The sequence below is a fragment of the Microtus ochrogaster genome, linkage group LG1 (assembly GCF_000317375.1).
Source record: "Microtus ochrogaster isolate Prairie Vole_2 linkage group LG1, MicOch1.0, whole genome shotgun sequence".
NCBI lineage: Eukaryota > Metazoa > Chordata > Mammalia > Rodentia > Cricetidae > Microtus > Microtus ochrogaster.
Genome location: NC_022027.1, coordinates 41,878,072 through 41,900,201, shown reverse-complemented (window position 1 = coordinate 41,900,201; position 22,130 = coordinate 41,878,072). Strand labels below are relative to the sequence as shown.

At 43.2% G+C, this 22,130-nt stretch overlaps 1 protein-coding gene across 7 annotated transcripts in view; it reads right to left on the bottom strand.

Annotated features, from left to right (window-relative positions):
• Rufy3 (RUN and FYVE domain containing 3) overlaps positions 1-22,130 on the bottom strand; it is an 82,723-nt gene that overhangs the window by 53,077 nt on the left and 7,516 nt on the right. For 2 of the 7 annotated variants that reach the window (XM_013350896.2, XM_026785218.1), the window contains exon 1: positions 11,794-12,615. The exons of 2 other annotated variants lie outside the window; for them this stretch is intronic. In XM_013350896.2, the coding sequence (XP_013206350.1) occupies positions 11,794-11,971 (178 nt within the window). In that variant the 5' untranslated portion in view covers positions 11,972-12,615. Of the gene's footprint in view, positions 1-11,793; positions 12,618-22,130 lie in introns of those variants that run through there. 3 more of the 7 variants (XM_026785217.1, XM_005359457.3, XM_005359456.3) reach the window with 3 other exon arrangements.

The window sequence follows — 22,130 nt, the reverse complement described above, 5'->3', positions numbered from 1 at the left end:
GTGTACATACATGCTCCACACAGACAAGACACGCCTACACATACTGTGTACATATATCTTCTACACACACAGACACACCTGCATATTGTGTACATACATACACTTCACACACACACACACACTCCACACAAACACACACAAACAACAAAAAAATATAAAGTATTACTCCCGTGAAAGCTACTCAAAATGCTGAGACAGGAGGACACGAGACTCAAAGTTAATCCCGGGCAACAGAGAGATTCCCAACACTTTCTGATACCCATAGCAACTGGCAGGGGCAAAAGAAACCACAGTAGAAAAGCTCTCTGCTCGAGACGCAGCTCAGTGGCCGAGTGCCAGCTGATGCGTGCATGGGAGCCTTGGTTTGATTTCTCAGTACCACAAAACAGCCCCACCCTATGAAAAAGAAAGAGAGGAAGAAAGAAATGCAACTGAAAAGCAGAGGGCACGGTGGGCACGCACAGCATTTGCCCCTTCCCCAGCCAGAACTTGATCCCCAGGCTTGGGACTCTGGCAATTTGGATAGAACTGAATTTCATGTAAGTGCTATCGCAGCTAGAAAAAAAATCTGAAAATGATTTATATTTCGGAGGTTAGAGAGAATGACTTCTGTGATGCAGAAGCTGACAATCCAAGAAGAGTTTGTGTGAGCTCTTCATTCATTACAAAGGCACGAAGGGTGGGGAGTGGGGGTGGGGCGAGTGAGATGCCCCCCCCCCGTGGTTAAGAGCATTGAAGACCAGAGTTCAGATCCCAACATCCATGTAACAAGCCTGATGCTCCACCCCCTCAAATGTCTCTAATTCCTTCTCCAAGGAAGCTGATGTTCTCTCTGTCTTCTGTTCATGCCCAGACACATTACATATGCTCACATAGACACACACACACATGCACACAAAAGAAATACATATATACTTTAAAGACAGAAGGGAAGCAGGTGTTGGGGTACACAAACACACCTATAATCTCTGGCACTCGGTAGGTGGAGGCAAGACCAGCCTGGGGGCATATGGCCAGATACTGGCGCAAAACAAAACAATCAGTTAAACAAAAACAAACAACCCAAGCAGTCTATTTTTTTAAGGGTTAAAAACTAAACACTTAAAGATTAACAAAGCAGCTCTGTCAACGGAGAGTACAACGGGAAGGCTCTGCAAAGAACCACAGCCGCAGAGAGCTGTGCAGAGAGCTGTGCAGGAGTACGTGGGGATGAGTAGGAAGGCGTTCTGAGCGGGACAATAGGGGTCATCCCCCACAGCAGCGCTGCTTGTTACAGCGCTCCTTCAGCGATCCTGGCCGGTGACTGGAGGACTGTAACACAATTAAAATCTACTAATATTTCTTACTTAGACTTAGGAATTTACAGAACCCAGAGGCTAGGAGGGGAAAACTTACCCAGGAGGGTGGCCCGACACACCGCTCTCCCAGCAGAGCAACTGGAAAACATGAACCTTGTCCAGAGTACTTTGCCCCTGGCCTTGCACGCCGTTCACAAAGACTGCCTTGTGCACACATAATCATGACTCTGAGAACCGACAATATAAATCTATCACTAACGGCCACTGGCAAGAAATGTGCTAAGTCTCCCAAGGGCTGATTGCAAAAGGAGTGTGTGTGTCTGAATACATGTGTGTGCACATACGCGTGGGCTTACATGCGAGCATGAGTGTGTGTGTGTGTGTGTGTGTGTGTGTGTGTGTAGGATGCACAATGATGTCCTCTATTGCTTTCTACCTTCTTTTTTGAGACACTGACTCTTATACAGCCCAGAGAACTGCAGGCGTCCATCTTCCTGTCTTGGCTCTGCCAGCCCTGGGGTTAGGAGCCTATCATTGCGCCACTGCACTCAGACTGAACATGAGCACTGAAAACATGATCTCAGGTCTTCAGGCTCACCTCATCCACTGAGCCATCTTCCAGCCCCCAGGATTTATGTTCCGAACACTCAGGAAAGCAGTAAGCCCCAGACAGAGGCCTCCTTCTGTAACCCAGGCATTTGGGATGAAGAGCTGGGGGCTACACAGCAACTTCGAGCCTGGCCTGAGCTACTCAGGATGCTACGGGAATAAAAGGAACACTGTGCTGATACATCTAAGTCTAGACACCGGGGTCACTGTGCAGTTGGCATGCAGATGACACTGACATGCTCATGGGCATGGCAGTCCACAAGCATAACACTGTGACTTTTAACAGAAATGTGAAAAATAAATACTGCAAATTCAAGGGTGGAGAGATGACTCGGTGGTTAAGAGGACCCAGGTTTATTCCCAGCACTCACGTAGTGGCTCATAACTATCCAGAATTCTAGGTCTAAGGGGTCCAATGTCCTCTTCTGGCCTCTCGGGTGCACAAACAAAATACCCACACACATAAAATAAAAATTAAACAATATATTGGAAAAGGAATCCAAAGTGATGCTTCTGCTTTGGGCTACAGTCTGTTCACGTTCACATGAAACTCCCCTCACAGTAAGTACTGGGGTACATATGAGACTAACAGATGAACAAGTGCAAATCTTCCTAAGTGTTGTGTGTGGGGAGTCATTTCCCCGGTTAGAAAGAGGCTTGGAGTTCAGAGCAGGTATTGCTCTTGCAGAGGAACTGGGTTCTGTTCCCAGGCCCCATAAAAGGCGGTTGACAGCTATCTGTATCTCCAACCATAAGCCCCCACATATGTATATATAAAAAATTAAAAGGCCTTTTAAAAAGGTGATTTCTGGATGACACTCTTTGCTGACTACGTTGAAGGTGTAAAGAAGTAGGAATATAGAAATCACTTGCAATTTCACTATCTAGAGATAATTTTTATATTTTCTTTTGCATGTTTATGTGTATTTTGTATTGAAAGTTGTGGTCATGGCACATAGGTGTCTATGACACACACTGGCTATTGCACATGCATGGCTAGAGTACACAGTGGCTGTGACACCTAGCTGTCTACAGCACACAAGGGGCTACAGCACATACATACGCTCCTGCAAAATCATATTCCTGGAGTCACAGGTGTGCCACTACACCCAATTTTCTTGCTATCTTTTGAGAATGCTTAAGTAAAAAATATTTAGAACTTTATTCTTTGCAAATACAAGAGTTTAAATCTATAAATTTCTCCTTAAGTGTTGTTTACTGCTTCCTGTAAGTTCTGAAATGTTGAGCCTCCATGTTCATTCAGCTTGAGGTACTTTTTATTGTGACTTGATTTATGAATAGTTAGAAGTCTGTATTTTAGTTTCCAAAGGTGTAATTTTTCATATTTATCCAGTGATTATAAATTTAAGCATTTTATCAGAAAAACCATACTTTGTATTATTTTAAGATTTTAATGCTCACGGATACTTTGTGATGAGTTAAAACAAAAGGCCCCAAAAGATATTCATGTCCCAGTCCCTGGAACTTATAAATGGTATTTGATTTGGAAGTAGTTTCTACAGATGTAACTGAATGACAGACTCTGTGAATACCTTGGAAATGCAATCATATATGTCCTTGTAACAGAAGGCACGACAAGGGAACAGAAGCAAGCGAACGTGAAGGCAGATTCAAGTGTTGAACCCATAAACCATGGGATGCTGCCGGCCATCAAGTACCGGAAGCAGCAAGGACAGACTCTCCCAAATCTCTTGGAAAGTGCAGCTTTAATCTTAGATTAAAACAAAGGTTTCTGACATCTGGTACCCATAACTGTGACAGAATAAAGCTCTGTTGCTTTAGGGTGCCACCTCTGGAAATGGAAACACAGGAAATGAATCTAACTTAGGCCTAGAATGGGTCTACTCTCCAGAATGTTCCTTAAAGCCTTACAAAGAGTTTGCATTCTGACCTTTGGGAGGGAGAATGCTTTGTGTACAATGGCCCCTCTTTTCCATGCTTAAATCTGCAACCAACACACTCTATTATGTTTTCCCTCTAAATACTCTGCAGTTTTGTGTTTGTATACAAATACAACTACAATAAAGTTTAATTTATAAACCAAGTATAGCAAAAGGAGAATTACAATAATACACTAGGCTATATACTATAATAGAATAATTGTGATGAATTATGAAAAAGTGTGGTGGAAATTATATTCTGAGCATTAGCCTACTAAATATTCTTCCACATCAGTATTTAGTGTTATGTAGATGTTTTACACATTTGCATTGTTTTTCTCTTAGGCTATATTAAGTGCTTTTTGACGTTCTGCTACCACCACAAGCCAGAATATTTTAACATACACATGATGAAAATTCTTTACCTGTAGGCTGTAAAGATGGCTAATCAGTTATGAGTACTTACTGCTCGTGCAGAGGGCCCATGTCTGGTTACCAGCAATAGCATGGCCTCTTACAGCTGCCTGACACTCAAGTTCCCAGAGATCTGACAGTCTCTTTTGCCCTCCATGGGTTCCTGGACACACATAGTGCAGGATATCACTCAGGTTCACATACATACACATAAATACATAATTTTTTTTGAGACAGGGTTTGCTGTAGTTTTGGAGCCTGTCCTGGAACTAGCTCTTGTAGACTGAACTCGAACTCACAGAGATCTGCTTGCTTCTGTCTCCTGAGTGCTGGGATTAAAGGTGTGCACCACCACTGCCCAGCCACATAAATAAACTCTAAAAAAATATTCTGTGCTTGTATTGTTATTTTCTTAAGGTAGATGTCTGATATGGTTGCTGGAACTATTTTCTCAAGACCTTTAATTTAAATTGATAAAGTAATTTCCAAAAGCGCCGTCCCTGGGCTGGCAAGACTTCTCAGTGGGTAAAGGCATTTGCTTAGCAAGCCTGGAGATCTGTAGAGGTGAATACCAGAACCCACAAAAAGTAAGAGAAAAGTGACTCCACAGCTGTCCTCTGACTTCCACATGTGAGCTGTGTCATGCACACCACACCCGGCATCATGAATGTGTGTGCTCATGCATACACACAAAAATATTAACAAATAATTCATTAAAAAGGCTTTTACGCTGGGCGATGGTAGTACACGCCTTCAATTCTAGCACTTAGGAGGCAGAGGCAGGTAGATCTCTGTGAGTTTGAGGCCAGCCTGGTCTACAGAGTGAGTTCCAGGGCAGGTTCCAAAGCCACACAAAGAAACTCTATCTCGAAAAAACAAAAACACAAACAAACAAACATGGCTTTGCAACCCACGCTCCTGGCAGAGCCCGCTTCTTCCCATACTTCCATCATTACTGAATGCCATCATCCACAAGCAGTAACAACTTTATATGAAACCACATTCTAACATGGTAGGTAAAGTGGACATGAGCTAAATAGTTTTCAAACATCAGAAACAAGCAGAGGAAAGATATTTTAGTAATCTTTTCTCATAAGATTAATGGGGCTGAAGGGATGGCTTAGGGGTTCTAAGCACCGACTGTTCTTGCAGAGGACCAAGCTTTGGTTTCCAGCACCCGTACGCTCACAACCACCCATAACTCCAGTTCTGGAGGGTCTGGTGCCTTCTTCTGACCTCCTTGTGCTTCTCCTGTAAAATACACACTGGGATATGTACTCTTTTTTTTATTCAAACATATGTGAATCCCTGGCTATGCTTGTACACATGAATGGGTAGAAATACTTCATGTCAACAGGGAGATCTTGGCATCAGCATCTACCAGTTTCTAGATGGCAAACCCTACACTCTCACCTTGAGACGATCAACCCAGTGGGAATATACAAACACCATATTCCAAACCAACCCCTGTACTATCCTTTGGGAAATCTCGCCAGTGGTAAGTGCTGTCTGGGTTTGAACCCACATTGCGGTTTCTAAGAAACAAGGACTGCCCTTTGACAAACCAGCAGCTCACACTTGCTTCACAGGTTCACTGTAACCTTCACTCTGATCTTGGTCTTGGTCTTGGAGGTCTTGGCAAGCAGGCGACGTTCTGCCCCAAGGACAAAACTCTGCCTCGAGGGATGCACAAAACTAATAAACCAACAGAGAAAATCACACTCCTAGTCTGAAGTCTTATGCCTGCTGCCCAGTGGTATTTCCTACGAACCTCTCTCTTCTTGCTAGTACAGATGCTGCACATCTGGCTAGCAAGTCCAAGGCAGCAGCTGCTGGAGGGAGCCCTGGTTCTACTCTGTCAGCCTTGGCATGTTCTGTTATCACGCACTGTAGCAACCCTGAGTTAAAGGAGCAGAGCCTCATTTCTCAGCATGTCCTAAGCCAGCCAGGGCTACAGAGTGAGACCCTGATTAAAAAAATAACTAAGTGAATAAATAATCCTTTCATACTATTTTTTGTTATCTGTATTTGAGAAGAGTATTTTAAGTCAATAACCGTGCAATCCCAGTGGTCAAGAGGTTGGGGCTAGCCTAGGCTCAACAGTGAGTATCAGGTTATCCCAGGCTACAAAGTAAAATCATGCCTTAAGAAAAAAAGCTGGGTAGTGGCGGTGCACACCTTTTAATCCCAGCACTCTGAAGGAAGGCAGAGGCAGGTGGATCTCTGTGAATTCAAGGTCAGTCTGTCTACAGAGTGAGGTTCAAGGACAGCCAGGACAACACAGAGAAACCATATCTCAAAAAAACAAAACAAAAAAAATTAACTTCTAACGTAGAGTTATGCAAACTTAGAGTTGCTTTCTGTTTGTTTAATACGGCTAACAGACCATCCATGCATCTCTTCTTTAAAAAAAAATTATTTATATATTATGTATACAACATTCTGTTTCCATGTGTGCCCACACACCAGAAGAGGGCACCAGATCTCATTATAGATGGCTGTTAACCACCATGTGGTTGCTGGGAATTGAACTCAGGACCTCTGATCAGTCAATGCTCTTAACCTTTGAGCCATCTCTCCAGGCCCATGCATCTCTTCTTAATGCTGGATTGGGTTAATGGAGAACTGGACAGTTCCTGGTAATAGGTTTACTTTCCTACCATTTTCTATTTTTGAGCCAGGAAACTGGAATGCAGCAAGGATTAATTTAGGTTTTATCATCTTGCGTCAAACTCTCAAGCAGCTACCATTTCTGATGTGTACTGCCCCACCTGGCCCCTAAACCTCTGTGTAAGCGTAGCCATTATGCATGCGGTATATGCATGTATATATATGCACATAAATGCAGGCACATGCGCATGGGCTAGATATTGACATCTAGTGTCATTCTCAATAGCTTTTGGCCTCACACTGAACCTGGAGCTCATTGGTCAGGCAAGCCTGGCTGGCCAGAGACCCCCCCATGGAACCTTCTCTCCTGTTTGTCTCCAGGGCTGGGATTTCATGTCTGTGCAGCCACACGTCTGGGCATAGGAACCCAGGTCCTTAAGCTTGCATGGCAAGCACCTCACCTTCTGAGCCCTCTCCAGCTCTACACTGAAGAAAAAAAAACTTGTTAGCCAACAAACCCTAGAAATATCTCCAACAGATAAGGAAGTGTAGGGATATGGAAGAAAAGGGGAGAGGGGACATGAGCTTAGGAAGCTGGAGATTTAGTGTAAGAACGATTTAGAGATTTCATTTACACAAATCTATCCAAAAATCATCAATTTATGAAGTAAAGGTAATAAAACTAAACGTATTATTTTCTCTCTTGAAATAGAATACTTTTAACTTAAAATCAATTTAATCCCATAACAGATAAAACACAAAGGCTCAGGACTTCATTCTTTAAAGATTCTCTTTAAGATACCAAGAGATTTATAAACATACACTGCCAGCTAGGCAACCAATGGGGTAACCTGATTTTACCCACATGTGTCTATGGGGCCACAACCATAGACAAGTTGCTGCTAACACTTGGTACTATGACGGCGATACCTACCCTGTCCCCACACCTGACGTTTACGAGAGTCTCTGAAGACAGTCTTGTTTCTTATTCTCCTGATTCTGGAGGAAGTACACAAACTTGTTTCAAGAATGCGGCTCTAGCCGGGCGGTGGTGGCGCACGCCTTTAATCCCAGCACTCGGGAGGCAGAGGCAGGCGGATCTCTGTGAGTTCGAGACCAGCCTGGTCTACAGAGCTAGTTCCAGGACAGGCTCCAAAACCACAGAGAAACCCTGTCTCGAAAAACCAAAAAAAAAAAAAAAAAAAAAAAAAAAAAAAAAAAAAAAAAGAATGCGGCTCTAAGAAATCCAAATGCAAAGGACAACAAAACCCCACAAAGCACATCACTTCATCTCAGAAACAGACCAGAAACACGTGTAAAGCATTTTGCTTCCATTCTTGGGAAAACCAAGAGCACAGCCTCTGAGTACCCACAATGCTTCATGGAGCGGGCTGAGGAAGCCCTCCGTCCATGTGTGTTGTTTGACACGGGCCCAGCTCAGGATTGGAAAGGCCTTGGTCTGGTCCGTGCAAGTGTTTACAAATGATTGACCAGTGTGTGCAGGAACCAGCGAGTGCAGCTCCCTCCTGGATGTTTACTGCCTGAGACTGCTCACCCGTGGACACCCTGGAGACTAGCTGACTCCTCCCTCAGTACTGAGCACAACACACACACTGAGGTTTCCGATTGCTGCAGTAGTCGGTGCCGCATGACGTGAGCCCAGCTCCTCTACACTTGTGTCTGTCCTTCTCTCTCCCCCTCATGCCCCAGGCAGCTCAGACCCACGCCATGGGGGGTATGCTAGTTTTACAAGTCCTTTATTCAAACTCCCACTATGCTTCCAGAAACCTAAAAAAAATAATCAAACACTAGTTCAGTTCAGTGGCAGCTGTGTTTCTAAATCAGCACACACCTGCAATCAAAGCTCTTGAGAAGTGGAGGCAGGAGGATCGGATCAAGGGTTCAAGGCCTGTCTGGGCTGTAGGAGAGCCTGTCTCAAAAGCAAGACAACACAACAGTCACAGAAACTCAGTTTGACACAGGTGAGACTGTTCCTCTGGTGTTGACAAGACAAAAGAAAAACAAGTCATATCCTAAATCACTAAATTCAGCTCTTTAAGGAGCTGTATATTGTTTATATGACAGGATAATGATTAGTAGAGTCAACTTGAGCCGAGTTTCTGTGGGGTTGGCTGGAAGGGTAAACGATGACATGATAATGCCTCCTTTGTTGGCCATGGCTATTAGCACAGAGAGCAAGCCTTGTCTTGCTTTTGCAATCTTTACTGGTGAAAAGGGACGCAGGAGACCTGAAGATAAAAGCTTGGCAGCCACCGAGGTCTTGTGCCGTTCTCATCTCCAGCCCCGGCTGGCTGCTTTTCCTCAAGAAACTTCCACTTCTCAGGCGGCTGTTCCTTCCCTCTGTGTTCACTGTTCACTACTTCAGACTGGATTTGTTATCTCTCACCTGGATCATTTTATTAGTCATGGCTAGGGTCCCTAGAGAGCATTTATCGTCCTGATCTACCCACAATGTTGCTGCAAGTGTGCTCACTCTGTATTAAGAAACTTCATTCATAGTATCCCTAGGTATAAAGCCCCTCAGTTATCAAGCCCAGGTGCCCCATGTCAGAGAGTTATCTTTCCAACCTCATGCCCTGCGATGCCACACAGTGCTGCAGGTTTCTGACCACCTGCTTTTCCTTCACAGGGATAGCTCAGGACAGACGGAGGAGCCCTGCCCCACAGCCGCCGCGTGCTGATCAAGGTCTAGCTCAGGCCTGTGTCGGGAAGCTTCCCTGGCCCCTCCCTCTCCTTTCCAGCAGACTCAATACTTTACGCTGACCAGATTAGCTTTTAGTTTTGGGGAGAGGACACACAAGAAAGACGGGTCATTTCGAATGCCAACAAGCATGGAGCGAAGGAATCAAAGCGCTGATTCTCCAGGCACTGCAGTGGGCAGAATGGCCTTCCTACACGGTGCCCTCAGAGTGAGGGACAGGAACTGTTTCAGAAAACAAGACTTGGAGTCCACGTCATCTCCAGAGAGAATGATTTCGTCCGTTTTGTTTTGTGAAATCGAGGGGGCTCTGGGATTTGAGTGGTCAGATCTTTTCTGTATAAATCAACCAGGAGACAGACTAGGCATTAGGAGTTCCAGTTTCTCAGTTACTCATACAGCCACTGACCACACAGTTAAACTGAATAGTGGTCAAGGGTTTTAGAAGGAAAGCAGACATTTCTTGGGTCTAAATCGCTGTTTAGACACAGTCAGTAGAGCAAAGAAACAAACCTCCCACGGAGTACCTCCTGGTTTTCTAGAACATTACAATTCAAATGTTTCCTTGGCTTTATACTTAAAAAAAATTCATGTGAAATAATTGTTTCTTTCACTTAATTTAAGGCAAAATGCCTCCAATATACTGTTAGAATCTTATTAGACTTCACATCCTTTCTAAGTGACTAGGGGCCTGTCTTCCTAGATCACAGGGTGTGCCCCGAGAGTCTGTCTGCACCTCTCACTCTTTGTCCTTACTACTAAAGCTGCTGTCAGCAGCGACACACTTCTCAACGAAGAATTCAAACAGCATTATTACAAATGTTTAAACAAACTGAACAGCAGAGTTGTGTTCACCACAGAGGCAAATATATACTCAAAAGTATCTTTAGGAAACGGAGAAACTAGGTTTTATAATTAGGGTAATATTTCATAGTATGACTTTCAAAATGAATGGGGACTCTCAAACCAAATGCGTCAAGAGCACTAGCTAAAAGATTTCTTGGTACTTTTCTTTAGTAAAGACTGGTAAAACATTGGAGGGTGTGTAAACAGGACCAGCATTGTACAGAATTTTAGCTGATGGCCTCCAACCCTTGTGCACATTCTGAAACATAACTAAAGGAAGCTGTTCAACTGACAGAATCAACTTAACAGATGCCAAACATCTTTAAAACTACTAAAACATTGTTAGGAAGAAACATGCAAAGTGACAGCTTTTGTTTTGCGATCTTAACTCTAAAACTTTCTCAAGGCTCAATCTGACTGGAAAGAAGAAATCCTCACCACACACAGTAGAGTAATCTGAATCAGGATAAAATTGCAACCCAAGGTCAAAGGCGTGGAATCACTTTTCCTAACTCCAACTTGCTATGTGTAGTGCACCTGTCCTGCAGATATGCCTAAGTACCAGGCCAGCGTTCATAAAGGATTTCTTGTTCATGCTAATGTTTTCATTTTTGTTTTTTGAAGAATAACATAGCTAAGAAGCCATTATATTTGCAGCAGCTTGGTATCAGGGAAATTAAGGAGTATAAGCTAAAATACACCCTACAAGATTAGTTGCAACTGTAAAGATAAGTAAATAAGTCTGTTTGTGTATACATATACATGCACATATGTATATACACACGTGTATATACATGTACAAAACCCCATAGGAACGGCCTTACTAATAATGCTTAGCCTCGTCAAGAGAGGCTTTTGTTAAGAGGACGCATCCCTAAGCACTGAATTGAAAACTGCTTCCCCACTTAATACTATTTAAAAGAGCAACTTTCTCGCATGTTTTCCGGGTGCCATCGCCTGTTTCACAATATCCAGTTGACAGAACACTCCTCTGGCTTTTCCACTGAATTTGTTATAGCCTGTAACTACAATTGTGCTTTCTTAATTTACTGTTAGAAATCACTAATCTCGATAGTATTTTAAAGAAGGAACACAACTGATAGCTCTTTCCCTGTCTGTTAGCAACCTATGTTTAAATCACCTCAACTGTTCCTTTGAAGGGCTTTCAGACAAAGAACTATAACAGAACACAAGCATGTGCAGAAAGGAGACCTCAGGGGGGAGGGAAAAAATCCTTTCCCCAGTAAGCAGAGACAGGGGCGGGGTGGGGGTGCAGGGAAGCTGAGCCCTAGGTAATAAGAAAAGCCAAGAGGGGCTTCTCCCCTCCTCTGACCCTCCCAGCCCGAGACAATGAGGCCGCTGCTGAGCGGTGCTAACAGCTGGGGTCTGACCGTACCTTCATGGGTAGGCTCTGGGTCAGGTGTAAGGGAGATGTCATCCAGCTCTCGCAGGCAGAGCCATTCTCCATCCATTGACACTCGGAATTTGCAAAGGTAGATGGTCTCCATGGCAGCCTGTGTGATCTTGTCAGTGGTGGGGGTTGGCATGTCAGTCGGAGGCGTCAGGGCCGACATGATGACTCAGCTGGGACCACAACACACACACACAACACACACACAAATAAATAAGACCTCGGAACCAAAAAAAAAAACAAAAAAAAACAAAAACCAAATCCCAAGCTCTTAAAACAAAGCTTTTAGAAATTGGAATAGGAGACGTTGGAGAAAAAAAAAAAGGAAAAAAAATTCCTTGTAGAGCAAACTGCTCAAAGTAAACAATTCTACACTATCTTTTTTTACTGGCAATTCCTAACAGTTAGCAAAATTAGATGGTGTCCGTCTTCTCCCAGCGCCCTCTCCTTTAGCTTCCTTTCCCTTTATTCCAGCAGGGCTATCTGTAGGCTAAAATCCTACACACCCAATGCTGTCTTATAAAGCTGGTTTTCAAAAATTGGTCTTAGCATGAATAAATAAAAAAATCCTCCTTCTTTGTGCAGAAAAAATACAAAAGAAAGAATACAAAAAAATCAACCTATATTTTAAATCTATCTGAAAAAAATTTGACCAGCAGAAATCACTACAGGACCGGCTCAGACGAGCCGGGATGCTGAGTTCTAACAGGATTGGCTGTGTGCAGTAAGCAGGGTGTTGACCAAAATGGCTGACTAATGAACTGAACTGAAAATTCAGGCTCATGTGACCAGCTGCTCAGAGAGAGCGCTGGGCGAGCAATTCCCAGGATGCTTTATAGATGCTGCTGATGCAGGAAGAGCAATTAGGCTGCTTCTCATTGTGCACAGCCCACTTCCAGACTGTGCTAGTCAAACTATGATCAGACCTAACACAATGCACAGATCCTCATCAATTCTCTACTCTCTTGAGCAGAAGGGCAGGAAAGCAGGGCAATATTAGATAACGCTCTGTGATAAGAAGCAATCAGAATAATTTACTAAGCGCTTGATTCACTTCTCCCCTTGTACATTGTTATTGAAATTCTTTACTACAAAAAAGGTGACTGTTTTCTTCCCCTCCCCTCAAAACAGGGTTTCTCTGTGTAGCCCTGGCTGACCTGGAACTCACTCTGTAGACCAGGCTGGCCCTGAACTTACATAGATCTGCCTGCCTCAGACTCCTGAGTGCTGGGGTTAAAGACAGGAGCCTCCACCACCTGGCAAAAGATGACATTTTATGAATAGCTAAAACAGGTTTTCTAAGGTATCTTATTCTTAGGTATTTATAATTTGGTTTTATAAAATACAAAAGACTTACTTTTTAAGACAGTAAAACACACACACACACACAATCTTAAAGCTAAAAAAAAATAAAATCCTTCCTGATCAATGGCAGCTCCTTTTCCTTTTGCTATATTAACTAAGTGTCTGCTATAAATATGAAGTGTGTTTCTAAAGAGAGATTAAAACCGTGTTATAGTTTAAAAATCTCCCTTTCCTGGAATGTACTGGACACACAATTAAATTCTGAAATCAGTCAATCTGTGTGCAATTCAATTGTGTTACTAATCATGCCCTGACCACACAAAGTCAGGAAGTAGCTTTCTGAGCTACCTAAGAGGCAAGAGCAACACTTTTAAAATATTTTAGTGACCAAAAACACGTCCCCCCCCATTTAAGGGTTTCAGTTTAAAGGAGAAAAATATCTCTTCGAGAAATCTAACCCAGGGCTGGAGAGGTGGCTCAGTGTTTGAGAGTACTGAGTGCTCTTCCTGAGGACCCAGGTTCAATTCCTAGTGCCCACAGGCAGCTCACAAGTGTCTGTAACTGATACCCTCATACACGCAGACAAAACGCCAATGCACATAAAATAAAGATAAATTATTTTAAAAAGAAAAGAAGTCTAACCCAGACAGCCAGGGCTATATAGAGAGAGACCTTATCTCAAAAAGAAACCCAATCCAGCCAGGCATGGGGAATGGCATATGCTTGTAATTCTAGCGCTCATATAACAAATTTATATTTAGCCATATAGCAAGTTTGACACCAGCCCAGACTAGGCCACATGAGATTCTGTCTCAAAAAAGTGATGGGTGAGGAGGAAAGTGGGGGAAGAAAAGGCTCCAGGTCAATGACATAGTTGAAAACACAAGACAACAAATACATAATAACTTTGGATGCTCTTGTTTGTCTAGGGTCCAATATAGACTCTCCCACTATTTGCAGGGTGCATTCCATGTTCTCCAGATGTCTGAAACCAATGATAGTTGTTTTCTTATACTGTACATACATATGACTGCTCAATTTGTAAATTAGGTAGAGTAAGAAGAGATTAATAACTGCTGGGCATACATGCCTTTAATTATAGTACTCAGGAGGCATTGACAGGTGGATACCCAAGTTCAGGGCCAGCATCATCTACAGAGGGAATTCCAGAACAGCCAGGGCTATACAGAGAAGCCTAGTCTTGAAAAACAAGCAAACAAACAAACAAAACCAAAGAAATCAATATCTAATTATAAAATAGAATTATTAAAATATCACAGTAAAGGTTAAATGAATGTGGACTGTTGAAAATAACCTTTCCCTCCTTTTTCCTTGAGACAGGAATTGTGTGGTGCAGGCTGGCCTTGAACTCCCTATATAGCTGAGGATGAAACAGTTGATCTCCCTGCTCATACCTCCCAAGTGCTAAAATGACAGGTTTTGCTGCTGCATGTGGTTTATACTGTTCTGAAGATCAATTCCAGAACATTGTGCAATGCTAGGAAAGCATTCGACCAACTCAACTATGTTTCCAGCCCTTAAAAAATCTTGCTGTGCTGTAGAGATGATTCAGTCAGGAAGGGGCTTGTCAAGGGAGGTTGAAGACCGGAACTCAATCACCAGGGACAAAGTAAAGCAGTTGGGCCTGGGGGCACGGCTCGAGGCAGAGACAGGTGCGTTCCTGGGGCTTGCTGGGCAGCCAGCCTAGCCTAATGGCTGAACTCCAGGCCAATGAGAGATTGTCTCAAAAGCCAAGGTGGAGCTGTCCCATGGAACAACATTTCCTGGGGCCTCCACATGCTCAAGTGTGTGTGTGTGTACACACATACACCCACCTTATTTCCTGAACTCCCGTCTCTTCTTGCAATGAGAGGAGATGGTAGCATGGATCGCTGTGGTGGATTATGGAGGCATTGTGACATAGTGTCAGATGACAGCACAATGAGAACTGCAGCTGACCTGATAACAGGAGGGGAGCACCTCCAGGGTGAATACACCAGACAAAGAGATCCACGCTTTGAGCTAGGAGCAGAAAGAGGTAAGATCTCATAACGCTCTTTAGAATGGAGTGTAATTTAAAAGTAATGAAACTGCAGAGTTCTGGAATTTTAACCTTAATGTTTTCAGACTACAGTGGAGCTGCAGAAAGTGAACCCCCAAACAGGAATCATGCTAATGGACAAATACTGAACTAGTTCAGACTGGTCACAAACTACGATCTTTTCACCAATCAGGTAACCTTACTAACCATGAAAGGGATCCAGGCTGATGAAGACAGCACAGCAGGAATGTTTGGTTATTGAGCAAGAAGCTTGGCTAAGATCCCTCTGACTCCTCCCAATCCCATTCTACTCAGCCAGAGGACACAGAGAACCCACTGCGACTACAGCTTTGGCTAGGAGAGAAAACCCCATTAGTTTGCCTTATCTGTCAGTCTGTGGCAGGATTGGAGTGATTTAAAAAACAACAGCATCTGGTAAGAGCATCCTTACCTTCAGCGTGAGTTACACCTGCCCATCAGATAAAGGCCACTGAGTCATCATCACAATCACCCATTGTACATAAGCAATGAAATTATTCTAAAACAGCACAACTTATAGAAGTTAACAAAAACACTTCAAAGTATTTCAAAGTGCCGTTTTATACATGGTCTTTACTAATACATAAATACATCACTGTCATCACATAAAAGGAAAACATTAAGCCATCAGTAAGACATGCAATCTGGACTTCTGAACGGTTTAGTATTGGTAGAGTTACTGCCCTGGCATGCACTAAGTTTTGTCCCCAGCATCACGAAAAGCATTACCCTTTTCTCCTGTATACACTAACTATGAGCTACATTGGACTGTTTTCCTCATTTGAACCTATTTGTCAATAACTGTATGTATTTTCGAGGTGGCTGTGAGAAGGGCGAAGGCGTGGAACCCAAACCACTATGGATTGTGCTCTGTTTATACAGCTTGGATTTTCTACACTGAGTGACTCAAAGCAAACAAGACGCACATCTGGGGTGGAAGTTACATTCCTCGTAGACTGCGGCCACACTCAGTTGTGGCTACGAGACGAAGACTGACTTGTTAGGTCCAAGGCCCCTGTTGTGTCATCAAGGTAATGACTTCATTCACGGAATTTCTGTTTTCTGTTAGGTGCTTACAAAATGCCACACGGCGTTGTCCTAAGCACGCTGCAGAGCCGACACTCGTGTGTCCTCATACACACAAGGAACTGGCCCAGGATCACGCAAAGGCCAGGTGGCTGATCTGCCGTCTGCTCCTCCACAATGCTCGGGTCACCTAGGTGAAGCCCCCAAGCTGTTTTCTTTAACATTCTGCAACTTCAGCACTCAGGCAGGGTCCTTCCAAAGATCCTACACATGAGTGTCCAGTCCCTGATCTGAAGAGAACCTTTTAAAAATCAGCCTTTTCAGTTCATACTCTGAAGTCTCACAAACCAGCTCTGCCTGGCCTCCCTCTCCCCTAGGCTTCCGCACTTAGCTCAGAAACACTTCATAAGTGGAAAGCTTCTGAGAGAGGGAGAACCGACTCTCTCACATGTTTCCTGTTCTGTGGTGGCGAGGGCTAACCCCGCCCCCGGACACTATGATGGAAGCCTCACTTGGTTCCCTCTGCTGTCACCCTGGGGAGACACTGTGACTGCTAGAAACCACCTCAATGTGTACTCTTTGCTCGGGTAGACCTCTAGGTTAAGAACATGTAATGCTGCCAGGAGTGGTGGTGCATGCCTTTAACCCCAGCACTCGGGAGGCAGAGACAAGTCGATCTCTGTGGGTTCGAGGTCAGCCTGGTCTACAAAGTGACTTCCAGGACAGCCAGGGCTACACAGAGAAAACCCTATCTCAAAAAAACCAAAAAGAAAAAAAAATATGATCCATCCAGATCCAGGGAAAAGATAATGAAGGGAAATCATCTTCTAAAATGAGCCCTGCAGGCTTTTAAAGAATTGCGTCACTGTACAATTTTAATTCTGCAAAGCATTAACCATCATCTATGAAACCATAGCTCAGCTGGAGAAACAGACCAACAATTTACAAGGATGTATGTATGCACGCTCGCTCCTCCGAACTGTCTTTGCTTTTCAAAACCAACTGCAATAGGAGCAGTACTCAACCTTTGCTTTTTAAATGTTCATTTTTGCTCAAGTGTCTTTGTTTTGTTTTTGGTTTTTCAAGACAGGGTTTCTCTGTGGCTTTGGAGCCTGTCCTGGAATTAGCTCTTGTAGACTAGGCTGGCCTCAAATTCACAGAGATCCGCCTGCCTCTGCCTCCCAAGTGCTGGGATTAAAGACGTGGGCCACCACCGCCCGGCAATGGGCAAGTGTTTTACTTGCATGCATTCATGTTATGTGCACCACATTAGTTTCTGGTTTCCAAGGAGGCCAGAAAGGAGCATCAGATGTTAGGAACTGGAGTTAGAGATGGTTGTAAGCTGCCATGTAGGTGCTGGAAAACAAACCCAGGTCCTTTGCAAGAACAGAACTCTTATCAGCTGAGCCATAACTCTAGTCCTTGTTTTCCTTCCATATAGACACCATATTCTGGATTTTATGTAATATTATCTTACGTGTGATAGCACAGACATACAATTCCCAATAGGAAGACCAAAATTTACATAGTGAATTAGAGACCAATCTGAGCTATATGAGACCTTATTTATTTATTTTTAAAGAAAAAATATTTCTTTACTTTAAAAACAGGATCACAATGCTGGGCAGGAGTGATGCACACCTTTAATCCCAGCACTTGGGAGACAAGAGGCAAAAAGATCTCTGTGAGTTCAAAGCCAGACTGGTCTACAGAGCTACTTCCAGGAGAGCTAGGGCTGTTACACAGAGAAACTCTGTCTCAAAACAAAACAAACAAAAAAGATCACAAATATATGAAAGACTAAACAATATATTTAGTTTGGTTCTAATAGTTTCATGATAATAAATAACTTCTAAGTCTTTCACTCAATATTGCATATTTACTGTGTGTGTGAATATGTACGTGTGTGTGTGTGTGTGTGTGTGTGTGTGTGTGTGTGTGTGTGTGTTTGTGTTATGTGCACTCATCCGAACAGGGTCTCTCACTGGCCCGGAGCTTAGCTTAGCAGTTAAGCTAGGCTGTCTGTGGTCAGCAAATCCCAGGATTCACCTGTCTCACTATCCCTGCAGGTCTGGCTATTTTCATAGGCCCAAGGATTGATAGGTCCTTGTCCTTGTAAGTACTACACTGCTTCAGCTCCACCACCAACAACAGAAGCGTGGAGGCCCAAGGTCAACCTTGGGTGCTGTTCTAAAGGGGCCATTAATCTTGTCTGAAACAGGGTCTCTCTTTTGTCCTGAAGATCAGTAAACAGGCTAGACTGGCTAGACAATAGACCCAGGGATCCTCCTGTCTCTCTTAGCAGTGCTTACAGCAGGTGCTACCACACCCAGCTCTTTTACCTGGAATCTGGGGATTAAAACTGGGTTCTCATGCTTGCATGGCAAACACTTCACCACTTGAACTACATGCCCAGGCTCCCCCTCTCTCCATGTTCTAGAGACAGGGTCTCAGGTATTTCAAGGTGGCCTTGAACTCACTATGTAGCTGAGAATGGTCCTGGACTTCTTATCCTCTGGCTTCTACCTGCAAGTTCTGAGATTCCAGGTGTACAATAGCATGGCTAGTGTATGGGCTGCCAGGGATCGAACACAGGGCTTTTTGCATGCGAGTCGAGCCCTCTCCCAACTGAGCTCCACTTCTCACTCCTCCTGCACTTAGCTGCCTCCTGTTTTTCTTTAGTTCCTTGCTCTAGAGATTGCATTGCTATGGATCTTGGTTTGCTGGTACAAATTTAAGGTCAATTTTTTATATGTATATTTTTCCTCTTATTAAGGTATTGTGTTTGTGCAGCTCATTTAAATATGTAATGAATAATTTAAAAAATAGGTTAATAGAGAGTCATCTTTAATAATCAAGCTTGTAGTCATGTTAGGTTTTCTAGATATATAGAGATATATTTTAGTTAGATAGGTATACTTCAAATCTTTCAAAGACCTTCAGAATATGGCATTTAAAATGTTTTAAGAACTTAGGACATTTCCTGACAATGAGACACATCTGTTCCTGGCAGTACCAGTCTACTTCAAGAGGAAGATGGGCATTGAAGAGGCTCCTTATGGAGTTGGTTAGCCATTTGAGCAAGAAACTGCTCTTGCCTGGACTGCTTGATGAACTGGACATGCAGGACCCACAGGGAAATGACTGCTGAACTTGCCTAAAGGTGAGATGATCCTTCGTGGTTCCTGCTTCATGAAAGAGTCTGCCAGACATTCTGCAGGACACAGAAGAAAATGACTGACAAACTACCAATATAGGTAGAATTGTCTTTGAAATCTCCTGCTTCATGGAAAAGTCTGCTGGATACTATGGGCCTGTAGGCTGAAGATGGATGCCCCAAATGGTACAAAGAACTTTGGGTAACTGTCCAGGCAGCAAGATGTCTCTATGTCAATTCTAGAGTTTTGGAAGTTGCTTACAATGCACTTCCTGTTTACTTAGGTAATCTTATATCCTTCTGGAGTCTTTGATGGTGTGGAAGAATGGGTAGTTATAGTTTTCTTTAGTTATTATAAAAGATAAAGCAGATATAAATAATGTAACTGTAATTCTTGCTTGATAATATGCTTTGCTATATGTTATTTTACTATTTTAAAACTTTCCTTTTCATTTAACAGAAAAGGGGAAGTGATGTGGGATTCCCCTCTGTATGCTGTGAATATCGGTTAATAAAGGAACTGCTTTTGGCTTATAGCAGAGCTAGGTGGGGAAAACTAAACTGAATGCTAGAAAAAGGGAGGTGGAGTCAGGCAGAAGCCATGGAGCTGTCACCAGAGACAGACATGCTGAAACTTTGCTGGTAGGCCATGACCTCGTGGTGATGCACAGATTAATGGAGATGGGTTAAATTAAGATGTAAAAGTTAGCTAATAAGAAGCTAGGGCTAATGGGCCAAGCAGTGATTTAAAGAATACAGTTTCTAAACTCTGAGATTCCATCTTATACCTGTAAGAATGGCCAAGATCAAAAACACTGATGAAAACTTAAGCTAGAGAGGTTGTAGGGTAAAGGGAACACTTCTTCATTGCTGGTGGGAATGCAAGCTGGTACAGCCCCTTTGGATGTCAGTGTGGCGATTTCTCAGAAAATTAGGAAACAACTTTCCTCAAGACCCAGTAATACCACTTTTGGGTATATATCCAAAGGATGCTCAATCGTGCCACAAGGACATGTGCTCAATTATGTTCATAGCAGCATTGTTTGTCAACCTGGAAACAACCTAAATGCCCCTTGACAGAAAGAAGAATGGATAAGGAAATTGTGGTACAATTGCACAATGGAGCACTACACAGCAGAAAAAAATAATGACATCTTGATTTTTGTAGGCAAATGGATGGAGCTAGAAAACATCATTTTGAGTGAGGTAACCCAGACCCAGAAAGAATCACATGTACTCACTCACAGGTGGTTTTTAAATATAAACAAAGAAACAGCCTACAAATCACAATCCCAGAGAACCTAGACAACTATGAGGACCCTAAGAGAGATATACATAGATCTAATCTACATGGGAAGTAGAAAAAGACAAGATCTCCTGAGTAAATTGGGAGTGTTGGACCTTGGGAGAGGGTTTAATGGGAGGGGAGAGGCAGGGAGGGGATCAGAGAAAAATGTAGAGCTCAGTAAAAATCAATAAAATTTAAAAAAAGATAACCACATAGACAAAAAAAACCAGTCACACAGTTTCTGTGTGATTATTTGGGGGCTAAGCAGCTGGGAACTAACTAGTGGCCTCCTTACTACGGTTCTTAATCTGCACATAATGGCTCTTTTAAAATTGTCAATTTGGTTGGGCGGTGGTGGCACTTGCCTTTAATCTCAGCACTTGGGTGGGGGTGGGGAGGGGCAAAGTGGGGGAACTCTATGAGTTCAAGGTCAGCCTGGTCTACAGAGTTCCAGGACAGGCTCCAAAGCTACACAGAGAAACCCTGTCTTGAAACACTCCCCGGACAAAAATGACTGTCTAAATCAATTTGCAGATGCTCATATAATTCTGTTTCCTAATGCTTCTTTCTGGGTTTATGGTTTCACAACTCAAGAAAAATATCTTCCCATTTCACTACTGACTGTTGTCTTGACGTGATTATTACAAGTAGCAGACCACATCCAGAACCAGGAAAACTCGAACTAGTTTCCACAGTGTTAAAACTGGTAGAAGGGCCAAGAGCATGGGTATTTCACACGGTCCACTCCTTCCTCCAATATCTTTTTTCCCCATGACCAAAATCCACCAGGTTTACCTGGAGTTGTCAGAATTCTTCAATCTGAGGTTTCTATTCTCGGTAGGTGCATTATCAGTTTGTAGATACTAACCAAAGATGACAATAAGTGATTATAAAATGATTATACCCAGGAAGCTGAGTTATTATTTTGCCAGAAGCAAATACCAGCGGAGGACTGCAACGTCTCATCTTCACTTAATAAAATTAACCAGCATAAGACCAGAAATAACTTCCACCTTGAGATGCAGTGCTGACTTCATGGCTCAGAGCAGGAAGCAACGGCTTCCACATGCAGACTTCAACAGCTTACTATTAAATGTCTCTGGGAAATCTCTCCTCTCCTCCCCTCCCCTCCATTTGCGCAGCCATAAAATAAACCAAATGACCAGCAATGCAGAGAGTACAGCCCCAAGAGAAGAAACGTGTAGATGTTACTCAACACAGTACCTACCAAACATCAGTGCCAGTGGACGCTTACTGGTGGAGAGATGCAATGTCAAAGCACTCTCTGCACATAAAATGGTATTTTCCCATTTAAAAAAAAAAAAACAAAAAACACTTCAACCTTGAAAATTTTTCAGTTCTACACAAACAAAACGTATGTCTTAAGAAACAAGATTCCAGCAGGGCGGTGGTAGCGCACGCCTTAAATCCAGCGGTAAGTAGTGCCTGCCACCATCATTACAGTG